Genomic DNA, 18278 nt, shown 5'->3' with positions numbered 1-18278 from the left:
ATTGCATCAGAATTTATTTATATTAACCAACATGAGGTTTCAAACCCGTTGTGCAGTGCAAGGTAATTTTTCCTGACATAAAATACTTATTTTTCCCTAATCTAATGTTTATCCATGATGGAAAACCATTATGTGAGCATATAGGTCGTCCTTTTAGCAACTAATTAGAAGATTTCTTCTTGAGACAAAGATAATTACTCCCAATCTTGCAAAGTTCAAAAAATGCAACCTAAATCATCATATAGTATCTCAAAGAGACGAAGAAACCTAATTTGTCTTTGAACAATTTGAATCTTCATCCACGGGAGGTCGCTTTACGAGGATTAAAGCGATGCATCTATATTTTCTACGTAACTTGTGATCCAATTTAATATACATATCCTTCTTTATTTGACTGTGTGAAAAAAAATTCTCCTCAATCAAATCGTCAGTAGATATGATAAGTAAATTGAAAACATATCAAGGATCTTTCATAGTTGATTAGAGATTTCTACTTCCTTACATCAATAAAATGACTTAGTAAGACTAACCGTGGAGAGATAGTAGATATCTTATTAGAACAATAGTTATCTACTTCGGTTAATTCTTAATTTTTGTCTCTCTTGTTTTATTGCTCGATTGTATCTAATTTATGTAAAAATAAATTAAGATATTATTTAAGATTTCTTACAGTGGGAAGTTCGAAAGATTGATTGGTGCAAAGTAGTTTTACGTACTTTGCCAAATTGTTAGTGAGGTAAAAAGATCTATTTTTTATCACTCGACTTAGAAAACCCACCAAATTCAAGAAACCGTCCAGGTGAATTCGAGCATCAAAACCAAAATATCTAATGTTCAACCTGTTTTTTTCCTCAGAAAGGAATGAATTTTTCGTCCTAAATTCTGAAAAAGCTTTTGGGTTGGAGAATTTTGGACCTCACCAAATTGTCTGGTTAAGATTCATCCGACTTCAAATCTCCCACAGCTCTCACGTTGTGACAAGTTTCCTGCTCAAGACTTCATTGCCCAAGAACACTCTCCAATTTCCCTAATCTCCAAATTTCTCCAATACCCATTTCAAATCTCTGGCGGTAAATTTAAGGGTTCCATCTCGTTCTTCAAATCGACTCGCAACGAACGACGGGTCGAACTTTGATCGGCGTATTTCCTCTCGTTTAGCTTTTGAAAAGTATGGTGGGAGCTTTGTCTGTTGTGGGTTCTTCAGTGGTGGACTCGCATACTTCCCCTTGCTTGTGTTTGGATGCTTTGCCCACAACGAGTATCAATCTCAAAAGTAGCGGAGATTTTGTAATGAAAAAGAGTTCAATGAGTCGGAACCGTTTGCCGAAACCGAAGCACTTGGATTTGAGCAGCTCGTTCGTCGATACTGGCCGAGAGTGGCTGCTCTCGGTGGATATGATAAATCGGAGTTCAAGGAAGCAGCACAAGAACAGAAGAAGACTTGTGGTTGTTGATGAACTTGGAGGGCAGTATGAAGATAGCTTTGAGGATGTTAAAACGGTAAGAATGTGTTACTTAAAGATAGATAGGCAAATAAGCATGTTTTGGTAGTTTCTTAGGAGACATTGTTGCTATGTCTTTTAGGAGATGAATTTTGCATGGTTAAGGAGAAGCACTGCGACTGATATGTTACTGAATTTTGACAAGAATTCCCTTGTATCTAAATGAATGTTTGACTCTAATTCAAAAGTGATTTGAGTGTGTGGTTCCAGCTTCTTCCTCAAAATGTTACAATTTGTGTTGTATTCAAATTTTCTTTCGTGGTTTTTTCCTCAAACTTTCAACTTTAGAGATGGCGAAAGGTATCTTATCTACTAAGTTATGCTCGTACTGACTACTTGTTACGAAGATAATAGTTCTTGGAAGGCCTTGTTTTTTGTGCAAATCACGTATGCTAAGAAGTCTTTGAAATTCATGTTTCTTTCCAGTTACTTGATTATTACCATGTTGATAAACATTAGTAATATAGGACAACAAATAGATTCTTGTCCTAACGATGCAATTCAGATGTTGGTGGGGCTTTAAGCATGGAACAATGATGGGAAAACTGTGAAAATCCTTTCTTCCAAATGATCATGTGAAGATTTTTTAGAGAGCTAAGGAAGTTGGCCTTTATACTTAAAACTCTAAAGGCATACTAAGTCTATAGCAACAGCGTTAGAACATCTGTTCTCTTGCTTGTTAGTGCTTTCGAAATATTTTGGGGGCATTTATGCGTGACTATATAGTAAAAGCTAGAAAGGACTTCTTCAACTTACCTGCTGTATTCTGGAGATTGGTTGCACATTACAAATGGTATTAGAGCCAAAAGTTTGGTTATACCATGGCTAATGGGAATTTCTTCCTAAAGTAACATTGGGAACTGCACTAACATAAATCATAAGAATTAAGAAGAGGTAATAAAGAAGTGTGCAAGGTAACAAAAGTGTGTAAACTATAAAAGATTGTCCCACAGTAGCTCTCCCACATAATAACTCTACCAAATAATAGCTTTCATTGCACCTATTACAATTTTGACTACCAAACAATCAATTTGGTCCCAAGATATAGAGGATGCGGTCAATACAGCCAAACCACACTCTTAACTCAAGTCAATTCATGAGCTTTTTTAAGGCTACCAATAAGGTACACAAGAAGTACAAAAGCCAGTAGGATGCAGAGAGGAAACTGGAAATTTTCTTCTTAATGCTTATGAGATGCTTCGGACTTAAGTTTTCCATTGATGTGAATGATTACATCTTCTCCCTTTACTTTTGTGTTTTCCAGTTTCTTGAGCTTTATCCTTCTCCCACCCTTTGTATGATCATTTGCGGTTGCCTACAAGTTAACAATTGAACTGACTGATATTTCTCTGCCTGCAGCAAATACTTAATTATTTTACATACAAGGCTGTGAGGACTGTTATGAACCAGCTTTATGAAATGAACCCCCCACAGTACAGGTGGCTTTACGAGTAAGTGTGTTCTTTATTACTATGATTTAGTCGTATTCAAGATGAATGTGAATCTCTTAAACGAAAACTTGGGCATAATTTTGACTTTATGCTTAACTATCCGTTAGATCAAGATTTATATGTCCTCTATTCAATATACCTTTTTTTTAGTTTAATGATTTGGGAGTGAGAACTCGAACCTCTAACCTTTAGTACAAATGTGTAGTATCTTAATTATTTAAGTCATGCTAAGATTGACTCCTCCATCCAATATTTGACTTTCTTATAATAATGGTATAAAGAATATGTACAAACGTGATGCCTGTTTTGAACATTTTAATTGGAATTTTGGGGGAGGGAGAAGAAGAATGTAAGATTTGGAACCTACAACTTAACATATTTTTTCACTATTTTAAACCTACAGCTTGATGTAGTTTTGTATGATCTCGAACCTACAACTTAACATATCCTTTCACGATTTTAAACCTCAAACTTGACGTATTTTTTAACTTTGAGATTAGCCATTTTTTCTATGTGATACAATAAATGGGATCAGTTCACAATACTGGTTTCCAATGTAAATGCATCAAATAGTTGCAGCATCTTATGTCAAGCGAGCTCAATTTTAGCTGTCAAGTTATAGGCTTTTAGTGCGGGTCTGCTCTTAAATTTTGATACAGTTATTTCTGTCAACAGTTTCGTCTTAACTCACAAACCAGCTGAAGGAAAACGTTTCATCCGCACACTCGTAAAGGTACTTACAATCCATACGTACTTCATGACTTAGATACTACTAAGTAACATGGAGAAGCAAAACCTCCACTAATCAATGCTTAGTACATGTTTTTCTCTACTGGTTTTGTACTCTTCCTGTGACTTGTTCTAGGGATCTCATGTTTAACATGGCTTTATTTCAAGCATTTGGCTATCTCAGGAAAAATGTACATCCTAGTGTAGTGGTAGCACGCAGATGTTACAAAATATGATATGTTGCAATAGTTTTAAAATTTTAGTTTCAGTGTAGTCCACTCCTAAAAGTTTTGTTACAGTCTATCTTTTGCTTAAAGGTTATCAGATGTCTATTATTACCAAGTTATTGGCAATTGCACTTGAAAAGTAGTTATAGGAATGTAATGGATCTTATTAGTAGTACTATAAAATAACATTAACTCATCTTTTCAATCAAAATAATGTTTTAAAATCTCAAGCAATGTGGCCCCAAGAGCCAACCCAGTGGTCATATTGGTTTAGAGGTCTCAAGTTCGAACCTTCTAGTGAGCTTAACACTAAAAATCCTTGATGTATAGGGAAGCAAAGCATCCGGATCTTGGGACGGGCGTGAGTGCCCATGGGTATAGGGGTGCAAAGCTCTGACTCCCTATTGTCAAAAAAAAAAAAACGAAAAAAATCCTCACTCCTGAATGACCTCTTTCTGAATCCGAAACAATTTAATTGGCACCCCTTGTAAAATAGGGTCTTGTTGCACCTGAATCATTGTTTTCCTAACTGGCAGGAAAGGCAAGATCTTGCTGAAAGAGTAATGGTCACACGTCTTCACCTGTATGGCAAATGGGTGAAGGTATTGCTACTATTATAATATTCCTTCAATACAATATTTTCTATTTGTTATGGTATGATCACCAAATCATCACAAGTGTGCAAATAAGTGTTTCTTCTGTGGTGTAGAAATGTAACCATGCCGAAATATACCAAGAGATCTTGGATGAGAACGTGGAAGTAATGCGAGAACGGCTTATGGAGACTGTTATATGGCCATCAGATGACACAAACACAGAGAAGATTGGCTAAAGAATATGAGTAGCTTTGAGTTCTCTCTCCCTTGTCAATTCTTCTTGCCTTGCATCCTTCATTCGTAATTAGTTTGATTGTCGAGTTGCCGATCTTATTCTCACCCATCGACGAATGGTTCAGTGATGCAGTCTTTTTTTGTTGGTAAGTTCATTGATGCAGTCAGTCATTATATTATGTAAGATGTATATATATTTAGCCTCCATTTTAGTTCAATATGGACTAATGTAGAGCTGGGATTTTCTCAGAACTTATGCTTCTATTTTATATTGGGATGGGAGGCTGCCAGAATGAGCCTCAATGTGCAAGTTACTGATTCTTTCCTTATTTTTCCCACCTTGGATAATTTTTTGGCTCTAATTGTTTGCACAACTTGAAAAAGATTGGCCTTGAAAATGTTACATTTTTACTTGATTGTGCTTGAGTTCAACAAATATGGAGACGATTGATCGAACCTTCAACACCTAAAAAAAATAGTAAAATGCCTTAATCATTGAGCCAAGTTCATGCAAATATGCTTGAATTGTCACTCTTTTGTAATGTAGAGTTATAGTTATTAAATAAATGTATATGGAATTAGTTAGAAATAAGAAAAGATATTCTAGTAATTGTCATACGACTTGCACCTTCAAGTGCTAGCGCAGCGGCAAGCGGTTTGAGTGTTGACACTCAAGATCCAGGTTCAAGTCTTGTGTTCAAAAGTCACAAAAAAAAATTGTCATACGAAGAAAATTTAGTAAATAGCATCAAGTTTTTAAGTTCAATTTCAAAATATTTGTGATAAATACATATTTAGAGATATAATTGATTTTCCAAAATCATCATCCAAATGGTTCCTTAAGAATCAATCTAAAGTTATTTTAAACTTTCTTAAAATCAATTTTCTAATTTGTCGACATAATCTAATTTGAAATCACTCTCAAACACAGCCTTTGCACCCTTTGTAGAACAAAATTTACCAACATTTCTTGAGATCTCTAGTTTCCGAGAAAGCAGGAAAGTCATTCCAAGAAGATTGATAACAGAAAAGATCGGATGGCACTTATGAGTGCAAGCCCTGTTCTACTTGCACCCAAAATCAAAGCTGTATACACTCACAAATATGTTTCAAATATGACATTAGACTGCAAAATAGAGTCCAGTGTATTATTTCAACTATCCGACGCTTCAAACAAACCATTCAGAGGTTCCAACCATGGAAAGGGACTGTTCTTCATTATCTCTGATGAAAAGAGCTTATGTTCCACCGATCAACACCATAATCTAGTTTAAACATCTTAAATTCTGCTACATCATCAACGTTTCATTTCTATCCTAAGTAACAAAAAACTGGAAAATAAGTAAGATCTGGACCATCAACATATACAGGAGCATCCCTTTTCCTCCTGCATCACAGAAAAATGATGGTTCTGCTGATAAATATGGACTGCACCACAATAGACACTCCAAAGCTTTGTCCATTTATACACCTGTTCTAAAATAACAGCTATAAATCTCAGCTCAAAGGACTATTCAGATTATTCACTCAATTTGTTTATACAAATGGCCCTGCTACAACTTATATTATATTAATCAACTATAACCAAATCTAAATTAGTTAAATCGGAAACAAGACAATGAAGAGGAAGAGATAACTAAGTAGAGTGGTAGATTTGGACCATGTCATTACACCAACTACTTATTTTGCCTCTGGTTTGAAGGAGAGGAAACGTCTGGCATAAATTGAATTACCTGTGGAAGCTTGCATAATATAAGCTGTCCCTGAAAAGGTACAACTTAGCCAAACAATCATTCACGTGGTTTTCAGTGTTTTTCCTTCACAAAACTTTAGAATATATTTCTCGGAGCATGAAAGTGACAATTTGTTGCCTATATACCGAACCCTCCAAACAGAACAGCAATTTATATCACCTGATGAATAATGAATTTTTTATAGGCAATATTTACGAGTCTTATATTACACTTTCAAGCCAAACTAACCACATGATCATTTGATAACAAACAGAAGAAAAAGAAATTTTTGAGAGAGAGAGAGAGATGCAAAACTCCCACCAACAGAGACTGGTATGCATCCAAAAATTAAGATTTTTATGAGTAACCTGTAAGGTCAAGAGCAGCCCGTGGGATTTACTGGAAACCCAGAAAAGGCTTCTATGTTCCTGCAAAAGGCAAGCAAGACGGCATAAGCAGAGTATGCTAGGTTAGAGGCTGGAGCTCGGGTTACATTTCTTTATTCAGAAAACGTTTGACAGCAAATGAAGATCTGCCCAAGTTCCACAAATCTCTTTGAACAGAGAGATAGAACCGTAAATGTAAATCCATCAAAATTCACAAAAACATTTAGAAAATAATAGACTAAAAGGTTCGCCTATAAATTAACATGCACAGTAGGCACTAAATTGCATTTTTTTAAGAGAAAAAATTGCTTATTTCAAAGATACTGTTTTTTATAACCACCTGCCATTTTTAAAAATTAAAGCAACACATGACATATTGGTTGATATATATTTCACAAGTACACCATCTGTGACAGCCTCCTAAATGTAATAACGAGAAGCCTTTAGTTTGATTGGACAACTGGGAAGGAAAAACAGAAGTAAACTAATAAGATTGAAACATACCAAATTGATCAAAACCGCCAATGAAAAAGCTCAACAATATCCTACAGAAAAGGTTGATAAAAAACAAAATTGCAAGCAGCCTCTTCTTCTCTTGGGTGGTTTCAAGGATGGGAAAATTTATAATGTAATACCGTCACCAAAAGCTATTAGCTGCCCAAGCACTGTTCTCACGCGGAGCTGTGAAGGAGAAAAGATATTAAGATAAAATATGAAGAGGAAGGGGGAGGGGAAAGTGAGGTTTAAATAGTAAATAGATGACCTTTACATCCAGGCACGCATCATTGACCATATTCTTTATCTGAGAAACAATACCAGCTTTTCGAAGCTTTGTAACCCGATCTAGTGCACATGGACTTGAAGGCAAAGTAAGATTTATAATGGTCCAGACAGCAGCAATCCGAAGCTGACTGTTGCCACTCTGCAGAAACTTCACTACAAATGACTGGATCGCGTCATCTCCTAAGGGAAATAGTTGTTTCATTACCCCTTCCTTATGAAACTCATTTCCACTTGCAACATTGCAAAGTACATACATTCCCTGCATCCGTCATACTTTAATAGTTATTCAACTAGATGAAGCTTATCATTTGCTGCTCTAACCCCTCTTCTCCATTCCAATATGGTTTCTTTTTTTATCAAATATGGTTTACTTAGTAGTTGATAGATATATTCAATACCACAGCAACATGCCATGATTTTATAGTGTCATATAAAATTCCTAAAGTATGCTAACAATTTCAAATCTTTATCAAGGTTTACATACACTAATGATAAGTGCCACGTGCTAATATGAGAATCCTTTGATACTGTTTGAAAATGAATATGCTGATAATTATTCAATAGACAGACAAATGTCAGCTTTTATGGTAAGAGTAAGATAGACATGTAATAAAAAGGAATTGTAGACAAATGCCACAAAACAAGTGAGGAAGGGTAAATGAAACTCCAACAGGAAGGAGAAAATTTTTCATTTGGCAAGTCTTCCCAAGGTTATTTGCTCAACCAATTACCAGAAATCAGAAGATTATGGGTTTCCATCTAAAGAGACACCCAATTATGATACGGGGCTACAGGCTTACAGCACAAGCAAGAAAAGATGTCAGTTCCTTTATCCTTTCTTCACTCAAAGTGATACTTCGAGTAGAGAGTCAGAGACTAGCTTAAAGGTCCTTGTGACCTTAAAAATAGATATCTTACTACTTTGTCAGTCTTGATGTAAAATAGTAAGCAGAGTGTCAGACGTATTTATGAGCTCTACCAAGGAGGGAAAATGTAAATGTCTCAATGTAGAATGTTTAATCAATTTGTGTGCCTATTGTGTTGGGTTAACATGGCTACAAAAAAAATAATTATTTCATAGCTTTTGAGCTTACAAAATAAACTTTTCTTTTGAGCTTACATCATTAAAACAAAACTGAACGAACCTGCACTCCAATTTCATCTCTTGAAATACTTTGCAATTGCCGGCCAATAGCATTCAATATAATACCATCTTCAGCGAACACATACTCAATTGAGTCCACACATCCATCAATAAGATTGCGCACAAGGGCCATAGCATTCTCCTGTACGGAAGGCTCAGAATCTGAAACATAAACATATGCAGCAAAATTGATTAAACACAAAATAAAATCAACCAGTTTAAGAGATGGACAGACAGAGGTCAATAGTACCACAGACAAGGCTGGCTAACAAGGAAGCTGTTAACTCCATGAAGATCACTTCTTTACACATGTTGTTCGCGAGGAACATTAAGTTCCTCAGAGCCCACAATGCATTAGGCCGTGTAGCCAAATCCATAGACTTTGATAATCGGACCAGCTCTTTCACACCTCCACACTCTATAAAAATTGTTCTCTTTGTAGAAAAGTCGACAACTATGTTGCTTATAGCACCAAGTGCTGCAACCTGGTTAAAGAGTACAAAATTATGATTATTGCGAAAAACTAAAAATTACTCAACAGTTTTCCAAACAACTCCTTTCTATCTGAAAATTAAATGGCTAAAAGAATAGGAAGTTTCCCACTCCTTGGAAACTTGATTTGGTGAGAATGAGATAAAGATGCATACCTGAACATCATTAGAAGAATCGTGTAAAAGCCGAACTAAGGGAAGGACAACTGCTTCGTTCAGAAAGTATCCTGCACTTAGATTCTGAATAGGATGACATTAAAAATAAGGGGAAACGGAGAAGAACATTGTATGTAATCAGAATAGCTAATATTAATATAGCATACCTTGATTGATCGAGAGACGCTTCTCAAGCAAGTGCAAGCTGCAGTGCGTATGTCACTACAGTCATGTTTTAGGGCATCCATCACTATGTTCATTACCTAGGTCATGATTGTAAATAAATAAGTGAAATCTATACAATACACGCAAGTTCAATTCAATCAAATTTCCGATTTGTTAACCTCTGTCAGTTGGCAGCTTAATAAAATTACAAAAAGGTAAAATAAAGAAAAAAAAATTTTGAGTACCCACTACAACTATTTTTCTTCAACAAATGTGTTTTTTCTTCATGTTCTTTTTCATCCTCTTCTTTTTTTTTCTTTTTTCTTTTTTTTTTTTTTCCTTCAACTGGAATGGACCAGCTGATATAATTTTTAAAACCACATAACACTTTTTTCCTTGGAAGAAGTTTAAAGGATCAGAAAACAGATAACAAATACACCTTTGTCAAAGCAAAGGAGATTTTTTTTTTAAATCTTTATAATCAGGATCAGATCAACTCAGGGGTGAAATAACCATTGACAAAAATTCAAATAGACAAGCAAACAATTTTAGATATCAATTTAGGTACCTAGCCATGTTGACTTAGTGAAAAACATGACTAACCTCTGGACTAGGAAAACTGCACAAGTTAAATACATCGTAATTGATAAATGTTAACAAAAACCAATAAAGTTGACTTGAAAAGGAAGTTAATGCAATCAGACTAAGAAACAAACCTGCAATGAGAGAAACCTTGACCTACAGCTCTCCACGTTTGAGCATAGATGAGCAAAAGCCAGCAATATTCCTTCAAAACGTCTAGGACTTAACTGATCCTTTTGCAAGTGATTGTAAAACTTATCGATGGCATTTGCCTCAAAAGCTAGTCTCTGTAGCTCCTCCTTCTCTGCAATTAAAGTTGAAAAGACGAAGGAAGCTTCATCTCCAACATGACCTGGATTGTCAAGAAGCTCAAGCAAACTATGGATCAATTTCATTTTGATTCCTATATCTTGCAGATAACAAGGTGATGAATTCCTTATAACAATCAAGCATACGCAGGCTAGCAATCTGGTCTTAGGATTTCTATCCTTCATCAATTCAATTATATAACTCAAACAGTCTTCTCTACCAGGTTGCATGAACTTTGCTATGGCTTCAACATTGTTCTTAAATATTGTGGCAATAGACTCTAAACTAGCATCCCTTTGACTTAGAGAACCATCAAGAAGGCCAATAAGCTTTTCTAGAACTCCACCATGATATAGTGCCTTCTGCTCTGCAATTGTCTCACAGGAGTGAACAATGATACTTGCCCCAAGTCCAGTCACATTTTCATTTTGACTATTCAATAATGAAAGAAGAAATTTGGTGTTTTCCTGCTGTAGGAAATCATATTTAGGAGCCAACTTTGATTGATAAACCATTCTTAGTGAACGAGCTCCTGCATCCACAACCTTAAAACAGAAAAATATATATTAAACAAAATTCACATTATGCATGAAAAGTAAAGTTGAAAAAATTTGCAAATAAAAAACGAAGAAGACAACAGATAAAGGTTGCATTATGTACATTACAAGTTCTTGTTAAAAAAAAAAAAAAGGAATCGTGTATAAAGAAAAGTCAAAATGGATACAAAGTAGTTATATCTTCGGTTAATTGACAAAACAAATTGTCTGGAGCTGGGGACTTTTCTTGATAGTCCCGATTTAAGCACTTTACAAGCAGGCAACTATCATTCTAGAAGACTATTCCAATAAGATTTTGGAAGGAAAAATCTAAGAGAGCTAAATTTTTCCGATGGATGCTTTTAAGGTATCAATACATGTGAGAGAATTCAAAAAGGCACCCAAAGCTTCCCGTCTAATTTCTTGACCATATTTCCCTTCGTTTCCCATTCTCATGTTTTTGTTAATGGCAAATCTTCAACATCTTTGGTGTCTCTTGGTGTGATCCACGCAGATTCTGTGTCATAATCTTTTTGCTGTGAAAAGAGGATTCTTTGGCTTAATGCTACAACAAGGTTCTTTATAAGAGGATTTGGCTTGAAAAAATAAATTTAGGAATTTTGAGGAACTGAAAGGAACTTGTATGACTTTCGAAGAATTACTGGTTTGGTCACTTTCAATTGGAACACATTTTTTTTTTCTTTTTGAAAACTGGGAGTAGGAGCTTTGCTGAATTGGAACACTTTGGATAAAACATTTTGTAGTTATTCTATTTTTCTTCGTAATATCAACTGGAAAGGGTTTTTTCCCCCTTTGTGGATTTATCTCCCTTGGTTTTAGGTTGGGGGAAACTATATCCTCTTTATTCTGTTGTATTCATTTCCATCTTAATATGGATAACAATTTGTCAGCATCCAAAATCAATAGCCCCTCTCTCTTGATTATTAATAGACATAGAAAGAGTTCAAAATCCAACACTATCCCCACAAATAAATTCCATCAAATCAAAGGATAGTGGGTGAAACTTGAACGAAAAGAGAGTAGGGGGGGGAGTTTGTTATCGTGATTATCATCCCTTAATAATAAATGGCCATAGAAACAACGCATTCGAAAAATTCCCAGTAAGAAAAATATATCAAACGATGGTCCTGCCACTTCTACTTTCCAATTATTCCCTTTTTGTAGTGGTAGTCAACTGAACGTCTATAACACAACTAAACAACCTCGCAAGCAAGAGCACCCAGTTGAGATAATTCAGACACCGTGTTTAGAGAAATCAGAAGGAGAACGAAGCTTTTTAAAATCTTAATTTACCACCTAGAATACATCTGAGCATTTGTTAGTTAAATTTAGTGATGGGATTTTTCAATAAATGCAATCTTCAATTCCGAGCAAATTCAGAGAAACAAGAAGACCGGCACCTTAGGATCGGGATTGGAGAGCAATTGGAGGAGGTGAGGGAAGGCTCCGGCATCGAGAAGGGCGGAGACACCGGCGTCGACGCCGCAAGCGAAGCTGCCAAGAACAGCAGCGGACTGGACGAGAATGTTGGGGTCGGAAGTGGAGGAGAGAACAGCAGCAACGTGAGGGACAAGGCCGAGCTTGATGAAGGAGAGCTTCTTGGTGCGGTTTCCGATGATCTGGTTCTTGATGTCTCTCAATGCCTTGAGCTTGACGGCGGCGTCGGCGGCGGTCAATCGAACGACGAGGTCGGAGGAGGGCTTGGGAGTGGTGGAGGAAGCAGAGGTAGGCATCGTCCCAGTACTGAGTGCTACTGGGAAGAGAATGGCATCGAGGCCACAGCAGACTGCAGAGAGAACACCTCAAGACTCAAGAGCTTCAGAGCAACAAGAGGACCTCCAATGGAGTTTTTTTTGAGGGGAAAACAAAAATTCTCTCTCTCTCTTTTGGGGATTTTTTTATCTTTCAATAATTTTGACGGTGCAAAAACAATCAATTTTTTTTTATAATGTGTATTTGCACGAAAATAATTCTAAATATTGTGTTCTTTCAAAAGTAAGGGACAAAAAATGCAAATATGGTATTTTTACACAAATCATTGATCATGGATTGACTTTGATTTTTTTTATCGGGTATAGAGATTTGAATTTTCTACTCAGGAAAATTAGATTAACGTAGATCTATACTCATTTTGACGATTGACTTTGATTATTGATAGTTAGAGAATTACGTATCATAGTTTTTAGAATGGTGTTTATTATGTTGGTGTAGTTATTTTATATATTGTTCAATATTCATATTTGTGCAACTATTTGACCAGACAGTGTTCGTTCTAACTTCCAACTATTGATACGATCAATCTATTTGAGATTTATTTTTATAAATGAGTTGTTATGTTTTGTCTCATTTATAAAGTATGTGGTATTTATTTTATTGTCGTGTTTTTTGATAGGTCTTCTTGTTTCGTTTTTTTTTTCAATATATGTATAGTATCCACAAGTATGTGGAGTACTTCGAACTTACTTCTTATAAAAGATTTATATGAATTAGTGGTTTAACTACGTTGATGCTAGTTTAAAATATGAGTGTTGTATTTAATAGAGGCTCATGAAATAAGTTAAATTACAATTTTAGTTCATAACATTCATGTTTGTGTCCAATATTTTAAGTCGTGTCTAAATTTACCATTTATGTTGAATATCTAGGTAAAACTTTAAAATGTTGTTAATAAATCTCAACCTTTCAAATTTGTGTCTAACAAGTCTTTTGACTTTCAATTTTGCTTCTAACGGTCCTTAACCTATTCGACTTTTTTTTTTTAATTCACATACTTATTAAGCATAAAATTATATTTCATCTAATATATATGTTGATTTTTAAAAACAATTAATAGATTAGGGATTTATTAGACACAAAATAAAAAGTTTAAAGACATAAAATATTTACAAAGTCTAAGAATTTTCTAGACCTAAAATTACAATTTTATAGATTTATTACATTTTTTAAAGTTAGATAAACCTATTAAACACAAAATAAGCATGTGAATTACCCTTACTAAAAAAGAAAAGCATATGAATAGTTACTTTTTTATTCCATTTGTCTCTAAGCTATAAAATTATGTGGTACGTTTGGACATTTATTATACATGAAATTGGAAATCTAAATACCTATATGTTTTTTAGTGTTTATAAACTATTAAGTATAAACAAATCATCCGTTTATAGTTAAATAGTATACACTGATTTCTCTAAAGGTTATAACTTACGTTTAAATCTCCATTATCCCATTCGTTGAAAAAAAAAATAAGAAAATTATTTAGTCAATTAATGAACGTTTTAAGAGGTTCAAAGCATGTGAATTAACATGCCAATATTCTCTCACGAAATCATATTCATCCACTTTTTTTATTATTTTTATTTTCTTAAAACGAGGTTTAGATGAGCTTTTAAATTACACATTGTAGTATAAATTTCATTTCAAAATTTAAGTACAAACTAGCTTTTCACTTTAATATCAAAATTTTTGTTTCATAGATTATATTATATTTAATCATTCGAATAGATTCAATAAAATAAAATTGACTTGAAGATGACATCTTATCCACTTGAATAAATGTACGATAGTGGATAAATACCAAATTTGAATAATGATAAATATATAAAAAGTTTAAAGTTTGACTCGATTGAACTCAAAAAAAAAATAATAATAATAATAAACTATAAGTATTATATTTATATTTATGTTGGTCGAATAACATTGATTCTTAAACAATTAGCGTTACTTACCATCTCACTAAACCTTAAACAACAAACATTATACTTATATTTAGTAGACTACAAATATAAATATTATTAAACAAAATATTAAAACAGTCTACTCCGTAAATAATATAGACTACATATTTCAATGGCAAATACTCAATCTTACATCTCTATGATTGTTGTATTAAAAATGAGACAATATTAAAAATATAACTCATTAGAAGAAAAATGAAGTAAACAAATAAAACCTTAATTTTGTTTTCCTTCTTTATCCATCACGTTGAATTCATGCACTCAACCTTTACTTTTTTTTCATTGACGAATTCTCCTATCTTTTTTTTAGTACAACATATAATGATGAAGATTGAATTCACGATTTATTAATTGTAAATAGGTGTCTTAACCATATGCTCAAGTTGGCAACAAATTATCATATCTCCCTCTAATTTATGTCACTATTTTCATTATATCATATATAAATTTAGGTGCTTAATTGGTCGTCGAGAAGAGTAGATTAAACTCTCCAATCAAGCGAGCAATAGTCAATTTTGAGCCTTAAAAGACCAACTATGTCGACTATAAGCTCATGGGCATTGATCTCGATTTTGATTTTTCTTTTTCTCAATATTTCAAATTAATCGGTAATATAACTTTAACATGTGTGTTCCAACTCTTCTAAATAACAAAAAAGAAGACAATAGTATATATATTTTGCACAAAATATTGTGGTTTTATTATAGTATAAATAACATATCCTAATTCTTTAAACATGTCATATCAGTCCACCTTCATTCTATCTCTCTTCTCATTCTATCTCTCTTCTCTAATGGATCAAAATTAAAAAAATTAAAAAAAGTTTAATTGTTTATAAGGGAAAGAAAGGAAATTATTTTTAAGATTTTTAAAAAGTTGTGAAATAGATGGTAAAAAATATCTTAAAAAATTATAAAAATATTCTATGCTGTTGTGTTGTATGCCGATGATAATTAAGGACAAGAGGAAAATTTCTTCAGGAAAAATAAATAAAATATTGCTAAGAATTTTTTATAATATTGTTAAGAATCCAACCAATTCCAAAAATAATACTACTTTCAAACTCATTCAAAAAATAATATTCAAATAGTTTTTGAAGTTTGTGGGACCCACAAAAATAGTTTTTTTTTTTTTAAATTTCGGACAGGTGGCAATCCATTCACCTCCCCTTCTCCTCCAATTGCTATTCCTCTCGTTCCGACTATTTTTATTTCAAATTCTTTCTTCGTTGGCGGCGGCGGCGGCGGCGGCAGTACCTTCGGGTCTTTCTTTGAGCAGCACGACTTCTTCATTGCCATCTACGTTTCTTCCGATTCCGTTTGGAATTTTCACTTTCGTTGTTTCTCTGCGATTAGCGTCCAACGCCCGTGAACCGATCAACATCTTTTTCTTTCATTTTTGTTGTTTGTCTCTGCTACTTGCGATTTGTTTGTTATTTGTTTATTTGTTGAATAGCTTTCAAAGGAATTCGAAATCTACAACCACGATGTTAAAGAAAATGGAATTAGATCAAAATCTGAAAGTCGAATCACTGGAAAATCGACCAAGCGGTAAGCACTTGTTTTCTCTGAATGGTTGAAGTTTCTAGAGAATTGTTTGAAACTACGAATCCAGAGTGATTGTTTTGAAACTACGAATTCAGAAATTACCTCCGAATATCTAGCAGCACTTAGAAATCCTAAAGTTGTGAGACGATTTGAAGGTAATTTCATTTTTTCGAGTCTCAATTGAATTATTGTGAAGCAGAAATTTTGAAAACGAAAGTTGGGGAAGAAATTAGGGCTTCGATGCAACAAATAAGTTCATTAATATTATACCAACCGTCGCCTTTCGTGATCTTCTCCTTCCGTAGAATTCACTCCTGCTCGAAGCAATTGCTGCTAGTTGTAATTATCTATTAATTATAGAATTAAGATCCAAAGCTGCCGCCGCGGGAGAAAGAATTTGAAATCGTCGGAACGAGAGGAGTAGCAATCGGAGGAGAAGGCGAGGTGAATGGATTGCCACCTATCCAAAGTTTCATAAGAAAAATATTTTTGTGGATCCCACAAACATTGTCAGTTCATTCAAAATTTAATTGAGCATCATTTTTTGAATTAGTTTAAAAGTGGTATTATTTTTCGAATTAGTAAAAATATTAAGGGAAAAAGAAAAGGGAAAACAATATTAAGTAAAAAATAGAGAAAAGCAAAATTACTAAGGGAGAAAAGGATAAAATGAAAATTATTAAGGGAAAAAAAGAAAATTTATTGAGGGAGAAAAAGAAAGAATAAAAATTATTAAGGGAAACAAAAAGAAAAAAGAAAAAATATCAAGGGAAAAAGAAAGAAGAAAAATTTATTAAGAGAAAAATAAAAAAATAAAAAATAAAACTTTTTGAGGGAAGAGAAAGAACCAGAAAAATTGTTAACAAACCAAAAAAAGGAAAAAAAATATTAAGGGAAAAAAGAACAAAAATATTAAGGGGAAAAAAGAGTATTAAGGGAAAAAGGAAAAAAAAAATAAGGGAAAGAAAAAGGAAAAAAAATAAGGGAAAATAAATCGGAAAAAAATAAGGGGAAAAAAAGGGAAATAAGGGAAAAGAACGAAAAAAAGAATATCACGGAAAAAAAACCGTCGCTTGAGAGATTCGAACTCTCGCGGGGAAACCCCATGTACTTAGCAGGCACACGCCTTAACCACTCGGCCAAAGCGACGAATTGTTGCTAGCTTTGAATTAAATACAAATATAAATAATTATTTATCCCTTTCTTATTGCACCCATTTTAAAGACGGACTGCCAACCCAAACCCTCGATTGTAAACAAAATGGTAAAAGCTCACTACTCTTGCTATTTTTTGAATTAAAAAAAAGTTTAAATAATTTAAAGCTTGTGTATAAAGAATAAAGATTGCATCAAATCACAGCAAGAGTCGATATTTTATAAATTAATACTATAAAGTTAGAATATGTTCGGGAGTGATTTTGACATACTGGAATTATTTTTACTATGCCAAAATCACTTTCATTTTAAAACATAATGTTTGATTAGGATTTATAAGTGATTTTGAAAAAAAGTAAAATCATTGGTAAATTACTTGAAGGGATATTTGACAAAAATTAATAAAAATTTAATTTTTTAAATGGTTATTGTTTTAGTTTTCAAAATTGTCTTTTTATTAATGTTATTTTCACCTTAAATTTTGATTTTTTCTCTTTTATAAATTTTTGGTACTCTCTAACTTTATATACCTTTAATTTTCTTTTATCTTCTCTAATTTTTTTTTCCTGTCATCTCTTTCTAAAAATTTAGTTCCCATATATTTGCTTCTAAGTTTTTTCTTCTTTCTACAAATTTTATCAATTACTCTTTAAATTTTCTCTCTAAGATTTTTTTCTCGGTCTAAATTTTTAAAAACTACTTTTTTTTTCTCAAAACTTGACTTATATTTTGAAAATATTTAAAAAATAAATAACAAACTAAAGAAAATATATTTAATTTTTAAAAAACATAAATTTA

General features: G+C 33.4%; 2 protein-coding genes and 1 non-coding gene across 4 annotated transcripts; 1 reads left to right on the top strand and 2 right to left on the bottom strand.

Annotated features, from left to right (window-relative positions):
- The first annotated feature begins 873 nt into the window (after positions 1-873).
- RBCX2 (Chaperonin-like RbcX protein) lies at positions 874-5068 on the top strand. Its single transcript, XM_022298616.2, has 5 exons — positions 874-1500; positions 2862-2953; positions 3629-3686; positions 4446-4511; positions 4619-5068. The coding sequence occupies exons 1-5, from the start codon at positions 1171-1173 to the stop codon at positions 4739-4741; spliced, it is 669 nt and encodes a 222-aa protein (XP_022154308.1). The 5' UTR covers positions 874-1170; the 3' UTR covers positions 4742-5068.
- A 1560-nt stretch (positions 5069-6628) lies between these two features.
- On the bottom strand, positions 6629-12965 carry LOC111021637 (ARM repeat superfamily protein). Of its 2 annotated transcripts, XR_015791848.1 has the most exons (9): positions 12446-12965; positions 10314-11033; positions 9600-9695; positions 9433-9516; positions 9036-9270; positions 8787-8947; positions 7622-7900; positions 7363-7539; positions 6629-6900 (listed from the first exon to the last, which is right to left on the bottom strand). XR_015791848.1 is itself a non-coding variant. In XM_088125950.1 (8 exons), the coding sequence occupies exons 1-8, from the start codon at positions 12776-12778 to the stop codon at positions 7480-7482; spliced, it is 1968 nt and encodes a 655-aa protein (XP_087982076.1). In that variant the 5' UTR covers positions 12779-12965; the 3' UTR covers positions 7362-7479. The 2 variants fall into 2 exon arrangements, 1 of the variants encoding a protein (XP_087982076.1); XM_088125950.1 differs by lacking the exon at positions 6629-6900 and having other exon boundaries at positions 7362-7539.
- Positions 12966-17393: 4428 nt separating this feature from the next.
- Positions 17394-17475, bottom strand: TRNAS-GCU (transfer RNA serine (anticodon GCU)). Its single transcript has one exon. It is a non-coding gene; the product is annotated as a tRNA-Ser (tRNA).
- Between the last annotated feature and the right edge of the window lie 803 nt (positions 17476-18278).

Source organism: Momordica charantia (genome assembly GCF_013281855.1).
Source record: "Momordica charantia cultivar OHB3-1 chromosome 6 unlocalized genomic scaffold, Mcharantia_2.0 BLBB01000006.1, whole genome shotgun sequence".
NCBI classification, from domain to species: Eukaryota; Viridiplantae; Streptophyta; class Magnoliopsida; order Cucurbitales; family Cucurbitaceae; genus Momordica; species Momordica charantia.
Note: the sequence above shows the minus strand (reverse complement) of the source record. Positions and strands in the feature narration are given on the sequence as shown.